This window comes from Panthera uncia (assembly GCF_023721935.1).
Source record: "Panthera uncia isolate 11264 chromosome D3 unlocalized genomic scaffold, Puncia_PCG_1.0 HiC_scaffold_8, whole genome shotgun sequence".
NCBI classification, from domain to species: Eukaryota; Metazoa; Chordata; class Mammalia; order Carnivora; family Felidae; genus Panthera; species Panthera uncia.
The window spans coordinates 36,864,741-36,882,128 of record NW_026057586.1 but is presented as its reverse complement, the minus strand read 5'-3'; the positions used below and the strand labels follow the sequence as shown (position 1 = coordinate 36,882,128).

The following is a 17,388-nucleotide window of genomic DNA, read 5'->3' as shown; positions in this document are numbered from 1 at the left end:
TGGTTTATGCAAATAAAGAATAACATTGCTAGGATTGTTGGTTTTATTTATTTGCTTATTTATTCATTTATTTATTTATTGAGAGGGAGAGAGAGAGTGAGCATGAGCAGGGGAGGGGCCTGATGTGGGGCTCGAACTCAGGAACCCTGAGATCATGACTAGAGGCAAAATCACCAGTTGGCCACTTAAATGACTGATCCACCCAGGAGCCCCTGCTAGGATTGTTTAACTAGTAAGTGTTGGAATTGAAATTTGAACCCAAATTTGAATTTTAGCATTTGGCCTAATAGACACTTAACTTCTTTTTTCATATGCTGATTGTGTTGCGGGTTCCCAAGGCCTTCCCCAGGTTTAGTGATTGGCTAGGAGGACTCATAGGATTCAGCATATAGTTATAATAACAGCTAACATTACAGTGAAAGGATACAGAGCAGTATTGGCAAAGGGAAAAAGTACATAGGGTGAAGTCTGGAGGAAACAAGGCACAAGCCTTCAAGACCCTCTCCCAGTGGAGTCACATAAGCTGTGCTCCAGTAATAAATTGTGACAACATATGTGAAGTGTTACCAGTTGGGGAAACTCATTAGACTCAATGTCACTATTTATTCTGGGCTGGTCATGGAGGCACCCTCTGCCCAGCATGTACCAAAATTTCAGTCTCCCAGAAGAAAATCAGGTGTTTTGCACAAACCATATTGTTTGTACAAACAGACACAGTTAGACACTTATCACTTGAGCTAAGTGTTTTAACAGTATAGGGAACTGTTTGTCATTCAAATTCCCAGTTGCCAACCAAGGGCCAACTTTGCAAGCCAGCCTTTCTAAGGATAAGAATCTTATGCCTGCTTTGTTAACTTTTCTCCTGTACATTGATTTATTCATTTAAGTAGATTGTGACTATGATCATTTAGCTTCTGAAAAATAATGAGAGAAGTGGGTATTATGGCAAACCAAATGCTTTAATGGTGTTTGTTTTGGGTGTGTGTGTGTGTGGGTGTCCCACGAATGACTGCCCATTAGTTTGGTTTGCTAGAAGGACTCCCCCAATATAACGTTGTCCTCATGGCTAAGGTTTATTATAGCAAAGGATACAGTACAGGAACAGCAGGAAAAAGATACATACGGGTGAATGCCAGGAAGATCAGGCACAAACGTCCATGTCTTTCCTCTGTGAGGATCCCAAGGACATGACTTTCTGTGGCCAGCCCTGGTAACTAAAATTTAGGACCCGACCAGACACCAGGTGCACATCATAAATCTTGGTGATTACTTTAAACAATGCTGACAGCCTGATACATCCTGACCCATTGCCTTTAACATCCTTACCCAGTGACTGTGAACATTCCAGGAGTTTAGTTCTCAGAGTTTGGCCAGGGGTCATTGCCATGGCTCCAGGAATGCCCCAGAGATTAGCATGGACTGAGTGAAACAGACCTGCTATGTTAACTCTTTCCTCACAGTATCCTATGTGAAATAATGTTGCATTTGTTGAATGTACCGTTTTAAATGCTGATATATTCTTCAGTACATGATATTCTAAACTTAGAAAAAACAATTGATAGTAAATAGTTGCTAAATTTCACTTCTTTAGAATTCTTTTCAATTCTTCTAGATTCTTTTCTTTTAAGGATTTATAGTAATGGTGACTTCTGGATTTACCATTTTTGTTTACAACTATTTGTGCCATATATGTTATATTAAATAATAGTACAGAAGGGTGCCTGGGCGCTCAGTCAATTTAGCATCCAACTTCAGTTCATGGGTCGTGAGTTGAAGCCCCACGTCGGGCTCTCTATCATCAGTGCCAAGCCCTCTTCAGATATCTGTCCCCCTCTCTCTTTGCCCCTCCCCTGCTTACGCTCTCTCAAAAATAAATGAACATTTATTTAAAAAAAAAAGATGGTACAGAAATATGAACTTTAAACAGTTCAATTTAGATATTACAAAATTAACCTTTGCTTTATGAAGATCTTCCTTGTGAACATGGTAAGGTCTCTTTAATGGAATTTGCAGGTGCACAGAAAAACCATTTTTGCTGGAAAAGAATAACCCATACTTTAAAAACTGGCTGATTGCAGGATTTGAAACCAATCCGTTACTTAATCTGTTGCTATTTGAAACCTGTTTTGTGTTATGCAAAAAAGACAAAATGGATGGGAAAAGTTCCATGCTTGAAAGTGAGAGGTTCTGAGTTAACTAAATGAAATAGGTTTCTTTATTGCAGAACTTCATAGAACCTTTAGGGCAGTCAGTAGTAGACAGTATGAATCTCCCAGGGCGTATAGAGTATATAACATTTTCCTAACTTATTTGACCATGGAATTTCTTTAGTGACAACTTGCAGGTATGAGTCCTGCAGTAACAGTAAGAAAAGTAAGAAGCCATTAAACGGTTTTAGGTAAAGGAAAGACAGAAACAAAACAACTACAGAAACAAAATTAAAGAAAACCTTGTTGCAGAAAAGTTTAGTATCTTGCACTGCCTTCTGATAAAACCTGTTCAGAAACTTCCCTATCTGTCTGTCTTTTTCCTGTCAGGTTTCCTGAGTCGATGTTTGTCTTTTGTGATGTGAATGGCGTGTCTCTTAGATTGGTGTTTGACAGCATAAGTTTCCAGGGTGTGATTTGTTTCAGGCTAGTACCATCTGCAGTACCTGACACGGTATCAAGAACATGGTTGGCCAAGACTCAGTAAGTATCAGAGAGTATAGAATTGACTCTAAAATACCGAAACTTTTTTTTTTTTTAAGGAACAACAGTATAGTAGACATAAAAGTTGGACGCTATACATTTATTTTAATAATGTCATTTTATAAGACATTTTTGGGTTTTTCTTTTCTTTTTTTCTTCTTTTTTTAATGTTTATTTATTATTGAGAGACACAGAGAGACACAGCGTGGGCATGGGAGGGGCAGAGAGAGGAGGAGACACAGAATCCGAAGCAGGCTCCAGGCTCCAGGCTCCGAGCTGTCAGCACAGAGCCCGACGCGGGGCTCGAACTCACAAACCGCGAGGTCATGACCTGAGCCAAAGTTGGACGCTGAACTGACTGAGCCACCCAGGCGCCCCTGAAATTTTTATTTTAAATGGCTCTTAAGTTGAACTCCTTATCACCAACTTCTTTTTTATGACTTGTATCATTATTTATTTACTATTATTTTTAAAAATTATATCCAAGTTAGTTAGTGTATAGTGCCATAATGTTTTCAGTAGATTCCAGTGATTCGTCCCTTATGTATAACACCCAGTGTCTATCCCAACAAGTGTCTTCCTTAATGCCCTTTACCCATTTAGCCCATCCTTCCACCCACAGCCCTTCCAGCAACCCTCAGTTTGTTCTCTGTGTTTAAGAGTCTCCTATGTTTTGTCCTCCTCCTTGTTGTTATATTATTTTTGCTTCCCTTCCCTTATGTTCATCTGTTTTGTATCTTTAATTCCTCATATGAGTGACATCATATGATTGTGTTTCTCTGACTTATTTCGCTTAGCATAGTACTCTCGTTCTATCCACGTTGTTGCAAATGATGAGATTTCATTCTTTTTGATTGCTGAGTAACACTCCATTGTATGTATACACCACATCTTGTTTATCCATTCATCAGTTAACGGACATTTGGGCTCTTTCCATGATTTGACTATTGTTGATAGCACTGCTATAACAGTGCCCCTTTGAAACAGCACACCTATATCCCTTGGATAAATACCTAGTAGTACAATTGCTGGGTTGTGGGGTAGTTCTGTTTTTATGACTTGTATCATTTTTAATTTGTTTTCTCAGAACAGTAGAATTGATCCACCATAGACATGTAAATTCTTTTAACTACTAGATTTTTTTTTTCAGTATGTGGAATGTTTTTTTTCATTCATGGGAGTTAAATGGTTATCATAGCTAAGGAAGGCCAGTGGGTCAAGGGTAGCCAGGGCCCTCCTTAAGAAGTGGTACAAGGTGAGAAGGCTTCTTTAGCATCTATTAAGAATTATTATAAAGCTGTAATAAGTAAGACAGCAATGTGGTGTAGGGGTAGACGAACCAGTGGAACAGAACGTAGAAACCTGGAAATCAGGTTTATGACAAAGTTTGCATTGCACACCTTTAGTAAGGGGATGAACTTTCCATACATTGTACTGGGACAGTTGGTTATCCACATGGCAGAAAGTGACATTGAATCTTTACTTAAACCTGAAAGGTAAAACTTAAAAATTTTTAGACATTAGAACAGTATCTTTAATGATCTCTAGATAGAGAAGAATTTCTTAAGACATAGAAAATGTGAACCACGAAAGACACCTCTTATTAAGAAGATAAGGTATAAACTGGGAAAATATTCTTGCAGTGCATGTAATCGACACAAGATTAGAATCCAGACTGCAACAAACATCTTTACAGACTAACAGAAAAAAGAAAACAACCCAGGGGTGCCCAACTCTTTATCTCAGCTCAAGTCTTGATCTCCAGATTGTGAGTTCGAGCCCCATGTTGTGCTCTGTGCTAGGCATGGAGCCTACTTAAAAAAAAAAAAAAGACAAAACAACCCACTAAATGGAATAGTGGACTAGACTTCGTAGGCACATTAGAGAAGAGGAAATGGAGTGACCAGTAATGGCAGAGACCGTGGGGAGATGCAACTACATTAAGATACCAGCTACACGCACCAGATTGTCAAAAATAAGAAAGTCTGACATCAGTAAGTGTTGCCAGGGATATAACACATCCAGAGCTCTCATTTTGCTTACTATTTTGCTTCAACCACCTGGGAAAACAAATTGGTCATATTTAGTCATATTGAAAATATGCGTACCCTATGACCTAATACCCTTATGTATGGACTCTAGATCAGGGGTTGGTGACAACTCATGAGTTAAAAATGGTTTTTAACATTTCTAAATGATGAAAAAAAATTGTGTAATTTGTAATGTGAAGATTATATAAAATTCAAATTTCAGTCACCATAAATAAAGTTCTGTTGGAATACTATCATGCTTACTTATTTATATATCATTATGGCTGCTTTTGTGGTGTGGCACCAGAGTTGAATGGTTACACCAGAGATCTTCTGTCTAGTAAAGCCTAAAATGCTTACCACCTTACTCTTTGCAGAAGTGGTTTAGGACCCCCTGCCCTAAATAAATACTCTTATGTGTGTGTGTGTGTATGTGTGTGTGTGTGTGCGTGCGCGCCAGGAAACATGTTTAGGAATGTTCATAACAGTACTGTTTTTGACAATAGAAACCTAGAAAGAACCACATGTTCGTTAAATATCGAATGGATAAGCCGTGGTATGCTAAGCCAGTGGAGTACTGTTCAGTAGTGGAATGGACTGTAATCATATGCAACATATGGATGTGTCTCAGAACTCAGTATTAAAAAAAACAACGCAAGTCTCAGATTTTTCCATGTATAAGCAGTTCAGAAACAGACAAATAAATGTAAAAAGGCATTGCTAAGGATACCTGCGAGGTAAAACTATCAGGAAAAGAGAGAATGGTAAGTTTGGAATAGAGGTTGCCTTGGAGGAGCTGGGGAATAGATAGCATTAGAGAGGGAACTTTAAAGATTATGCCCTTCTTCCTTTTTAAAGTCTCATTTTAAATGTTTTTATTTTTGAGAGAGAGAGAGAGAGAGAGTGTGTGTGTGTGTGTGCGCACACGAGCGGAGAAGGGGCAGAGAGAGAGGGAGACAGAATCCCAAGCAGGCTCTGAGCTGTTAGTGCAGAGTCCAGTGCGGGGCTCAAACTCACGAACCGTGAGATATGACTTGAGCTGAAATCGAGAATGACACTTAATTGACTGAGCCACCTAGGCTCCCCAGATTATGTTCTTATTCTTAAACTGGGTGGTGGGTATACATGTGTGTTGTATTGTGATACTTTATTTCAGTGCTGTGTTTTATACATACTTTTGATATTTGATAAGTTTTTGTGATTTGGAGCATTAAAAGGTATCTTTTCAAATAGTGTAATTTGCCTCATAATGTACAGTTATTTATAACTACCAGAAGGGAACCTCATCAGTGGGCCAGAACCTGCTTGATTTCACCTATAGGTCATTTCCTCTTGCCACACCCCCCCCCCCCCCCCCCCCCCCCCGCCAACATCCCAGGTGTTCTGGTTGTGTCAGGAACCGATTTCAAACTCTTAAGCAGAAAAGGTGATTAGTAGAAGGATTGCTGATGTTTCTAGAAGCCAAGGAAGAGTCAGGGACTTTGTCTCCATCAGGACCCTCTGCCTCTTGTTCTGTATGCCTCTGCTTGGGCTCATTCTCTTGGGCTACAGGTGGGCTTTCTCCATGTGTTGGGCATTGTGGTTGACTGCAGAACTACATGCATAGCCTCAAGCTCTGTGACTTAAGAAGCCAAGGGAAGAGATCTTGTGGTTGGCCTGGCCAGATCATTTGACTGTGGCCAAGGGGCTGGGTCTATTACCAGAAGAAACCTTTGGGGGAAGGCAAGGAGAGCAAGGGTCAGAATCATGAACCTGGAAGCCCTCTCAGTTTGCATTTATTTTATGTCTGTTCTTTAAGTGTAAATCAGTATGTGGCATTCAACATAGCTTGGTGAATATCAAGGCTATTTTGAAATGACAAGACATTTGTTATTGCCTAGGACTTGATATTCAGTGGTTGGGTGGGGAGGGGGGTTAGAAATGTCTGTTGTGTGTATTACTGAAAATCAAAATATAGCATTACCACAGAGATCTCTCTTGCTATCCCCTTTATAGTCATACCCATTTCTTTCTTTTCCCCCTAATAAGGACATTTAAAGATAATAAAATGTTTGAGTCAAAATAGACATTATGAACTTGCTTTAAGACATTTACTATATTCCAAATGACTGGGAGGACACTTGGCCCATTGGTGGTATTGTTTAACTGGGATTAGTAGTGTTTAGGTGGTTTTGTATCTTTTACTTTTTTGTGTTTGCCAAATTCCTTGCATTGAGCATATATTACTTTATAATTAGGAAAAATATTAACTTTTAAAGGTATTGCTGTAGGTTAAGTCAGTTTATTGCCTTGGAAACTGAGATTCCATTCAGGATACTAGTAAATTTTATAGGAGTCTATACCATGAGAACCCCAAATGATAAACTTGTTCCCCAACCTGTAAACTTGTTAACACCTGGGAAACAGAGAAAGAGAATATCCAAATTCGTATGGAATGTGGACATCATTTTATACAGAATTTTTAGACTGGCTCTTAACTAGTCTTTGTTCAATACTCAGAATGAGAGTATGCTAATACCTAAAAATTGGTTTGCGTTTTTGTCTGGTGAATGAGCCTTCTCAGTGCCAAATTTTAGTCAGTAATCACTTGACAACTCAAAGACAGTGGGAGAAATGTTGGCCTAAACACTGCTTCCCAGGAAGCAGAAACCATAAAATTAAAAACTAAAGAACCAGAGGCCATACTTACCTTAGGCAGTAGGTAATAGGCCAGAATAGCTGCTCTTTGTTTTGACAACTTTGGCTTCAGTTATTATCTATTCACAGATTTACTTTTGTTACTGGTATAAGGTAGGATCCAAATTTATTTTTTACCATCTGGAAGGCCATTTGTCCCTGTACCAGTTTTCTACTCTGATTTGTAGTAGCACCTGTCCAGTTTTCCACACATGTACAGGTTTGTTTTGGAGAACCACATGGTTTTGGATTCTTCTGTTTTGTTATAAATCCAGTCTCCAACAGCTTACTTTGTGTTTGGATTAGAATTATATTAAATTTATAGATTAATTTTGGGAAGAGACTGTTGTTTTTCTTTACTGAACATAGTATATCTATCCATTAGTCAGGTGTTCTCTTATATCTCTCAATAAAGCGTCACATTTTTTTATGTCTTACACATATTTTTTTAAGTTCATCCTCAAATACCTTAGGGTTTTTATAGCTATTTTGAATGTAATTTGTTTTCTTTTGCATATTTTAATTAGTTATTACTATACAGGAAGTTGATTGATGTTACATGTTCATCTTGTATTCAGCAACCTTGATGAAACCATGATTAGCTCTAATGGCTTATCTATTGATTTCTTTTAGAGTTTTGGTGTAGAAATCATGCTGTCTGCAGATAATTTTGTCTCCCCCCCCTGCTCATCTTTTTTCCTTTTCTTGTCTTATTGCTTAGATTCTAGTATGGTGTCAAATTGAAGTAAAGATGCGTAAGTCATGTTACAGAAATGCATGAAAAGTTGTGTCATTAAATATGTTTACTATGGGTTGAAGAATTTTCTTTCTAGGCCTATTTTGTTGTTGAAATCTTATAATTGATGAATAATGAATTATCTCCAAAGTTAATGACTCCAAACAACAGACATTTATCGTATTTTGCTTTGGGTCAGGAATGCAGGAGCAGCTTAGCAGGGTGGTGTTGACTCAGGATCTTTCTGGATGTTGCAGTCAACGTCAGCAGGAGCTACAGCCATCTGAAGGGCTAATTGGGACTGCTTCCAAAGGGTTCACTTCCGTGCCTGGTGTAATAGATGCCTGGGGGTCTGTTGGTAGGAGGCTTCAGTTTCTTTCTATGTGACCCTCTTTATATGGATGCTTGAGTATCCTTCTGACATTAGTGCTGGCTTTTCCCAGAGTGTGATCTGAGAGAAAGGTAGGAGGAAATGTGTTTTCTGACTAGCCTTGAAACCACACACCATTACTTCCACCATATTCTGTTGGTTAGAAGCAAGTCACTAAGTCCAGCCCCACTCTAGGAGGGAAATTACAGTCCACAGAAATTATTTTTCATCTTAATTTTTTAAAAGTCTGTCTGCCCTAACAAAGTTGCATAAGATCAAAGGCTTCTCTCTGTATATCTTTACCTTAGACACCTCCTTTGAGCCTCAAACTTTTGTATCCTAGCTGTGGTTAATATCTCTTCTTGAAGGTATCAGGGTTACCTCATACTTAACATGTCCAAAGTCAAACTTAAGTTTCTTCCCATCTTGCTTCTCCTTCTTTTCCTCTTTTGTTGGTCCCTGTTTCTGTGACTGGCACCATTCTGCATCCAGTTGCATAAGCTAGTATTTCCTCCTGTCTAATTCATCCTTAAATCCCATTGAATTTGTTCCTGAATACCTCTTGAATCTGCCCACTTTTATCCAGCTTCCAGCTTTATCTTAATCACAGGTTTCCTCTTCTTTTGTCTTTGATCCCCTGACCTTTCAGTGTTGGGCTCCTTTCTGCTACAGAGCCCTTGCTACTCACCGCCTCAAATTTTTCATCTCAAATCATGTCTTCCTCAGGGAAGCCCTTTTGACAGTCAGATATTTGTTTATATTGCTGTGTACCTCCCCTCAAAAAGTTATCACCATTGAAACTTTATGTATATGTGACTGTTTGATTAATGCTTGCTTTCCTGGAGCCAACTCTAAATTTCATAAGGGTAGGGAGTGTGCGTTTTGTCTATTTTTGTATTCCCTACATTTGACACATTCCCTATATTTACCGAATTTGTGTGCATTGAATGAATTAATAAGCGAATGAATATGTTTGATTATAGCTCTGAGAAATAGAGTAAATGGAATATATAACTAGTAAATAAAATAATTTAGCCTTCCCTTACTATGTGAGAGGATAACTATCATGTTTTTAAGTCTTTAGTGTTTCTGACAGAAGTTCCAGCTACAAATTAAGTGAATAGATCTGTCGAAAGGGCCCATCTCTCCTACCTCTGTTGGGTCAGTATGATGCCAAGCTAGTGATCCGAGGTGCCTGAGAATACTGTGTTCCTGTTAGAGGAGAGATATACACTACGATGTACCCAGAAGTCAAAAGCTTTAGGTCTAAGAGAATGAAACTTCCATTTTTTCGTAAAGATACTATTGAGCCAAGACTCTCTTCTTAGACTTGAAACTTCTGGAGAACCTTGATTAGAAGTATGAACTGTAGGAGAGAATAATTAGCTCTAGGGGCGCCTGGGTGGCTCAGTCGGTTAAGTGTCTGACTCTTGGTTTCGGCTCAGGTCATGATCTCACAGTTTGTGGGTTCAGGCCTTGCGTCAGGCCCTGCACTGACAGTGCAGAGCTTGCTTGGGATTCTCTCTGTCTCTCCCTTTCTCTCTGCACTTCCTGTGCATGTGTGTGTGCACTCTCTCTCTCTCTCTGTCTCTGTCTCTCTCTCAAAACATTATAAACTTTAAAAAGAATAATTAGTTAGCCCTAGAAAATGCTGATGAATCTTTGGAGGAACTTGACAGTATGACATAGAGTAGGATCAGAAGTTTGCTGATACATGCTTTCAACAATAGCCAAATTATGGAAAGAGCTTAAATGTCCATCAGCTGATGAATGGATAAAGAAGATGTGGTTTGTATATACAATGGAATACTACTTGGCAATGAGAAAGAATGAAATCATGCCATTTTGCAGCAATGTGGATGGAACTGGAAGGTATTATGCTGAGTGAAATAAGTCAGAGAAGGACAGATACCATGTTTTCACTCATAGGTAGATCTTGAGAAACTTAACAGAAGACCATGGGGGAAGCGAAGGGGAAAAAAAAAAAATAGTTACAAACAGAGAGGAAGGGAGGCAATCCATAAGAGACTCAAATACAGAGAACAAACTGAGGGTGGATATGGGGGTGGGGGAGAGAGGAAAATGGGTGATGGGCATTGAGGAGGGCACTTGTTGGGATGAGCCCTGTGTGTTGTATGTCAGTGATGAAGCATGGGAATCTACCCCAAAAACCAAGAGCACACTTTACACACTGTATATTATCCAATTTGACAATAAATTATATTTAATATATATATAAATAAATAAAAAGAACTCTGCTGATATAATTGATCACTGTACTTTGATATTAATTATGATTTTATAACTTAAAAAAATTAGGTAGTCAAATGCATTTCAAATGGAAAGTTTTAATTTATCATTGTTGGGACAAAAACTGTGAGCTTTAAGTGACTTCCAAGATAAATTCTGGTGTGTGTCATTTGAGGAAATGTACACCGTTTGTCTGCTTCTGAAATTGGCATTGTTTCTTTGAAGTATTCCCCCCATATTTATCTTTCTTTTTTTTAAGGGAATTGAGGTTGAATTCAGCTTGCCCTTTTAGATGTAGTTTTATGAGTTTGGACAAATGGACAGAGTCATCTGACCACCACCACAAGCAAGATCCTGCAATGTTTTCATTATCACAAGTTCCTTCATGCCCCTTTTGAGGCAGTTCTCTCCTTCCTCCACAGCCCCTGGCAACCGCTGATTGATTTCTGTGTCCATAGTTTTGCCTTTGCTGGATTGCCCTCTAAATGGAATCATGCAGTATACAGTATGCAGCATTTTTGTGACTTCTTTCACTTAGCATAATGCTTTTGAGATTCACCCAAATGATTGCATATATATCAAGAGTTTGTTCTTTTTAGTTGCTAGGTTAGTATTTCACTGGTGTGGTACAGTTTGTTTATCCATTTACCAGGTGATGGACATTTGGATTGTGTCCAGATTTTGATGATTACGGTTAAGCTGCTGTAAAGATTTATGTACAGGTCTTTGTGTAGACATATGTTTTCCTTTCTCTTAAGTAAATAGCTAGGGACGGAATTGCCAGATTCTTGTAGGAAGAAACTGCCAGTTTTCCAGAGAGGCTGTACCCTTGTGCATTCCCCTGGCAACATTATTATAGTCGCAGTTGCAGCAATTCCTAGCTAGCACTTGGTAGTTTTCTTCTTCCGCACATAGTGGTGTTTCACTGTGGTCTCAATTAGCAGTTCCCTAAAAGCTAATGATGTTGAACATCTTTTCATGTGCTCATTTACCATCTGTATTGCTTTTTTGGTGATAAAATCGATGAAACCTTTTGCCTATTTTACTGGATTGTTTTGTGTTTTTTTAAGTTTATTTATTTTGAGAGAGGGAGGGAAGGAGGGAGAGAGAGAGAGCTAGCACGCAGAAGCAGGGGAGGAGCAGAGAGAGAGGAAGAGAGAATACCAAGCAGGCTCTGCACTGTCAGTGCGGAGCCCAATGTGGGGCTTGAACTCATGAGCCACCAAATCATGACCAGAGCCAAAACCAAGAGTCAGATGCTTAACCGACTGAGCCACCCAGGTGTCCCTGGATTGGGTTTTCTTTTCTTTTCTTTTCTTTCTTTCTTTCTTTCTTTTTTTTTTTTTTTTACTGTATTTTAAGAGTTCTTCTATTCTGGATATAAGTCATTTATCAGATATGTAGTTTGTAAATATCTTCTCCCAATCTGTGACTTGCTTTTTTTATTTTTTTAACTGTCTTTTGGAGAAGATTTTGATTGTGAAGTCCAAGTTACCATCTTATGATTTGTACTTCTTTTGTTCTGTTCTGAGGAAACTTTGCCTCACCCAGGGTCTCAAAGACTTTTTGTCTCTCCTTTATCCTCCTTTCTCCCTACACCTCCTGCTTCATCCATACCCCTCTTCTCCCAAACACATACATACCCACTTCATCTTCAATTTTCTAATCTAATTGTGCTGCCTTGGAAAAATTAAATAAGAATGGATACAAAGTAATAGAGATTTACACTGGAGTATTGTGGGCCATAAGCATTTAAAAAAATAACAATCAGCAGATTTTCGAGAATAGAAAGCTACATTTGAATCCCAGATACTGTACTAGCAGTGAGATTGTTTGCTTTGCCAGTGACCAAAAGAGACAGCTTTTCATGTAAAGTAGCTCAAAATAAAAATTTGTTTCTATCTAGCTTCTCTGGAGAAAACTATTGCTTTACGATGCTGTGCACTATAGTGCTTCTGGTCCCCCCCTCCCCAACCCTAGTCACCCTAGTTATCAGTACTTGCTCACCGCATGGGACACAGTATCAGATATTGATTGAATAAGTACAACTTTGAGGCAAGCATATGACAGTAACATACATCCCTGTTCACTGTGCAGTCAGGGAATGTTGGTTTGATGAAGGAGGAATGTCAAGAAAACAAAGGTCTCAGAGCACAAATAATACTTTACATTTGTAAGTATCACTTAGTATTTTTTTGGGTGCTTTTCAGGTCGCTGTCTAGCAACCTTGTGAAGTAGGCAAGAACTATTATGTATCTTTTTTATAGATAAACTCTCTGGCCTGTCCTGAATTGCTCAGGTAATAAGTACCACTGTTGCCCACCATGGCATGTAAAATTGCCCTTTAAGAAGCTGCTATGTTGCCCATCAGCCCAATCCTTCAGAACATCTGCTCATTTGGCTTTTTTCGTGAGGCACATGTGCAAAGTGTGTTTCTTCTATCCACTTCATCTGAATGCACTTGGCTTGTCTCCCTCCTGATCAGCAGTGACATAGGCCTTTGAGCTTCCATGTCAGCTGCTTATCAGAATGATTCCTGACCTCTCTGAGGTCCCTCACACTGCTCCAGAGCTCCCCAAGATGAGCTCCTTAGTAACAGAAATGTTACTAGTTAGACTATCCCAAATGACTTTCCAAATTGGGTGATAGTTCCTTCCATCATTTTCTTTGGTGTTTTAACAGATTGAGGGGTGGGGTGGGGGGAATAGAAACTAAAGATCAGAGAAGTCTGTAAAATTACTGTCAAGAGCCAGGACTAGGTCTCGGATCTTAAACTCTTTTCTTCTCCATTATACTTGCTGTGAGTGTTTCTGAATGGTGGCTGGTGACTGTGGTGTTTTTAGAATGGGATTCAGTGGAACAGAGGGATAAGAATTAGCCCAATAAACTGCTATCGTACAATACTGGGAGACCTCCTATTAGTCCTTAGGACCTGGAAACCTGAATGGACTGAGAATCACTGGTTTCTTAAACTCCTGTGGCAGTTAATGGCTTAGCATTTAACATAGCAGTTGAATAGAAGGCACTTCAGCCCTGTGTGTTTCATGGATATGAGATAGTGGCACACTATTGTTTTAATTTGCGTTTTCCTAATACTGAATTGAGCGCTTTTCCACATTTATAGGCTGTTCAGGTTTCCTTTCTGCATAGTGCTTTTGTATATTCTTCACCCATTTTTCTTTTGGATTGTTATATATTGATTTGTAGGAGTTATTTGTACACTCTTGGCACTATTCATTTTTATGTATTTTACAAGTGTTTTTTAAGTCAAATGTTTAAACTTACTCTGAATAGTAAAATTTCATGTGCATGTTAAATTAATCTTACAGCTCATTTTTAAGGTTCTGATTTTTTAAGTTATCTTTTTTCTTTTTGTCTCTATAGGTTATGAACGTGATTTCTGATGAAACTGGATTGGAATAGTTTTCATGATCTTTGCATATTTATGTGTATATATATATATATTTTAAAATTTTGCATTTGACTTAAAGTGCCATGAGAAAATTTGCATATTGCAAGGTGGTCCTAGCCACCTCCTTGATTTGGGTACTCTTGGATATGTTCCTGCTGCTCTACTTCAGTGAATGCAACAAATGTGATGAAAAAAAGGAGCGAGGACTTCCTGCTGGGGATGGTGAGTGACGTTTTACACTGATACATCTGTTTCAATAAGTACGTCACTAGTTTGTTCACTAATTTGGATACTATAAAATTTTCATTTTTTTAGATTAATAGTAATTCCTGACTTCCTAAATATGATGATCATGTTACCAGCAGTTTTCCAGTGGGTTCCTCCAACAGTTAAAAACGAGATTCAAGTCTCAGTATAGAGTTGCTGAATTCAGTATTTGTGTTCGCTGTTACTTGTAGTTAATTTTCTGCAAACTGTATTACCAAGTAATGTGGAGAAACTAATATTAATGGTTTAGAAACTAATAACAACTAATAGTTGGAACCAACAAAATGGTATGGCATTAGTGTAATGACATAAATGCTGAATAGAGTGTTAAAATTTCATTGTTGGGTATTAAAAGATGTTTTTTCCTGCCTTCCCATCTCATTGCTGAGGGAAATCATTCTAGATGGAGGTAGTCTGGAGAGTTCTTTTTGTTAATGCTGTAAATAGCTCCAGTTAGCACTTTTGAGAGGACTTTTGGAAGGATGAGGCTGTATAATAAAGACCACAGTGAGACTGCAGTATCTGGTATGGAAAAGAAAGGAAACACAAATATGAAGGACCTAGGTTTGAAGTCCTGACATTTTGGGCAGTGGACACCTGGAAAATTCAGTTTTGAATACCTGTGTTCAAACCAACAAACAAGTGCTGCTTTTTATTTTTTAACATAATGAAAATGACTTTGCATTATGAGTCAATAATTCAGCTGTTCTGAGCTCTGAACTCTCTATGATTAGTTATAGAAAATCTGGCTATGCAGTAATTCTACTATTTTTAGGAATTCTATGTGAATGATTACTGTTTTAACATCAGTTTTATTTGAATATGTAATCACAGTTAAATTTTTTGTATTTTTATAATGAGAGCACCTGGTCCCCTAAAATTTATAATCTAAAAATATTTGTTTGTATTGGTTAACTGTGCCTACTTACTGTAATTTTTATAGATGGGTTTGTATAACAAGTTCTGTTCATTTCTTCTTGGGAAATTTACCTAAAATTAGATTCAGTTGCTTGCACTGGCTCTAGTAATACCTAGGCTATAATCCCTCCCTGACTTTTTAATTTTCACTTTCCCCTTAAGTTTTTTTTTTTTTTTTAAATCTTTATTTATTTTTGAGAGACCAAGTGTGAGCAGGGGAGAGGCAGAGAGAGACACACACACACAGAATCTAAAGCAGGCTCCAGGCTCCAAGCTGTCAGCACAGAGCCTGATGTGGGCCTCTAACCCACGAACTGTGAGATCATAACCTGAGCCGAAGTTGGACACTTAACCGACCGAGTCACCCAGGCGCCCCTCCCCTTAAGTTTTAATAAAATATACTTTAATTCAAAGTCAGCTTATTAATTTGTTGACCTTCCTGGTTTACTCTGTGGCTCTGCTGTTTAGTACCTTTGTTGGTTGACTCCTTAACTGTTGTCAGAACTGTAACTCTGTCTAGATTTAACTCAGAGGGCAGGTATTACCGTCTACCAGTAAGTTGGATATTCTTTTCCCAAATAGAACAGATTAACTTTCCCCTCACCCTGCTTTAATTTATTGCCATTTATAGCGGAAGCTCATGGTGTTCTATTTTAAACACAGAGACGTAAAAGTTAGAAAGAATAGGACCTTTAGTGTGTGAAGATCCACTTGGTGAATATTTTTAAAACTCTGATATGTGCTGGGCAGTATATATATGCTACACAGTTCAATAACAAAAAATAAGGCAAAATTCCTCCCTTTGAGGAACTCACAGTTCAAGAGGAGAGAAAGAATAAGTAAAATACTGATAGAATAAATAGCATTCTAGAGATGTGCACAAGAGCAGAAAGTGCTGGGAACATCTCGGGGTGTCTGAGAAGGTTCAATAGGGAAATAATGCTTATGTTGAGAAGTGTCATGGTGAGCAGGTGTTTTTTACGTTTGATAAATAAGCAAAGGAAAGAAGCATGTGCAAGATATGCAAGTGAGAGAATAGAGTTGATGGATAGAGAATGTGAGGAAGGAGCAAAGATGAAGCTTGGGAGGTTAGCAGAAGCCACATTCCCGAAGGCCTTTTATGGCATCCTGAGGATTTTGGATTTCTTCCTGTAGGCAGTGGCATGCCGTTGAAGGACTTTAATCAAGGGAGTATGTAACCTGATGGGATCCAGACTTTCGGAAGAAAGCCTCGGTGGGCATGTGGCTGACGTACTAGAAGAGAATAAGGCAGCAGCTAGTCGAAGCTGTCATGAAAGTTTAGAGAAGTTCTTAGAGCCTACACTAAAGTGATACTGAGGTAGAAAGGAAAAATATATATACCTAAGAAATACGTAAACAGTGGAATTTATATAACTTGAGCCACTGAATGTAGGTAGTAATGAAAGAAGAGTTTAAGATACTTCTCAGGTTTCCCTGTTCGATGAATTGATAGGAGGTGGGCCCCCAGAGGTGGAGCAGCTTTGGTGGAAGGTGAAAGGATGAGCTGGGTTGGGAGTATTTAACTTGGAAAATTCTGGTAGAGACGTTCTGCAGGAGAGAGCAGTCGAGGCGCAGAATGTAGGTGGTAGCATAAGCCTGGTCTGTGCAGAGGACTGCATCAGGAGCATGTATAGACTCAGAAGGGACAGACCCAGTGTTGAAGAGCATCGTGGAGGTCAGTAAAGAGTCATCTCAGGAAGTTAGAGGTGGAAGGGGAAGCCAGAGGGAGGGTGCTCATGAAAACCCTGGAGTGTTGTTTGTCAAGAGATTTTATCTGCGATGAAGAGGAAGTGTTTCTATATGTTTCTATATGAGGTTTGTTTTGACCCTGGCAGGTGCATCTGATTGCCAGTAGGTTTGATGTACCTGTGAAGAGTAGAGATGTGTAGCTTATTCTTTAGGAAGCTTCAACACAGAAAAAGGGGTGGTGCATGGGGTGCCTGGCTGGCTCAGTTGATGGAGCATGTGACTTGATCTTGGGGTTGTGAGTTTGAACTCCACATTGGGTGTAGAGATTA

At 38.8% G+C, this 17,388-nt stretch overlaps 1 protein-coding gene across 3 annotated transcripts in view; it reads left to right on the top strand.

Moving 5' to 3' along the window:
* GALNT1 (polypeptide N-acetylgalactosaminyltransferase 1) overlaps positions 1 to 17,388 on the top strand; it is a 128,967-nt gene that overhangs the window by 49,275 nt on the left and 62,304 nt on the right. For all 3 annotated transcript variants that reach the window (XM_049620196.1, XM_049620194.1, XM_049620195.1), the window contains one exon: positions 14,137 to 14,386. In XM_049620196.1, coding sequence (XP_049476153.1) covers positions 14,248 to 14,386 — 139 coding nt within the window. In that variant the 5' untranslated portion in view covers positions 14,137 to 14,247. The remainder of the gene's footprint in view (positions 1 to 14,136; positions 14,387 to 17,388) is intronic.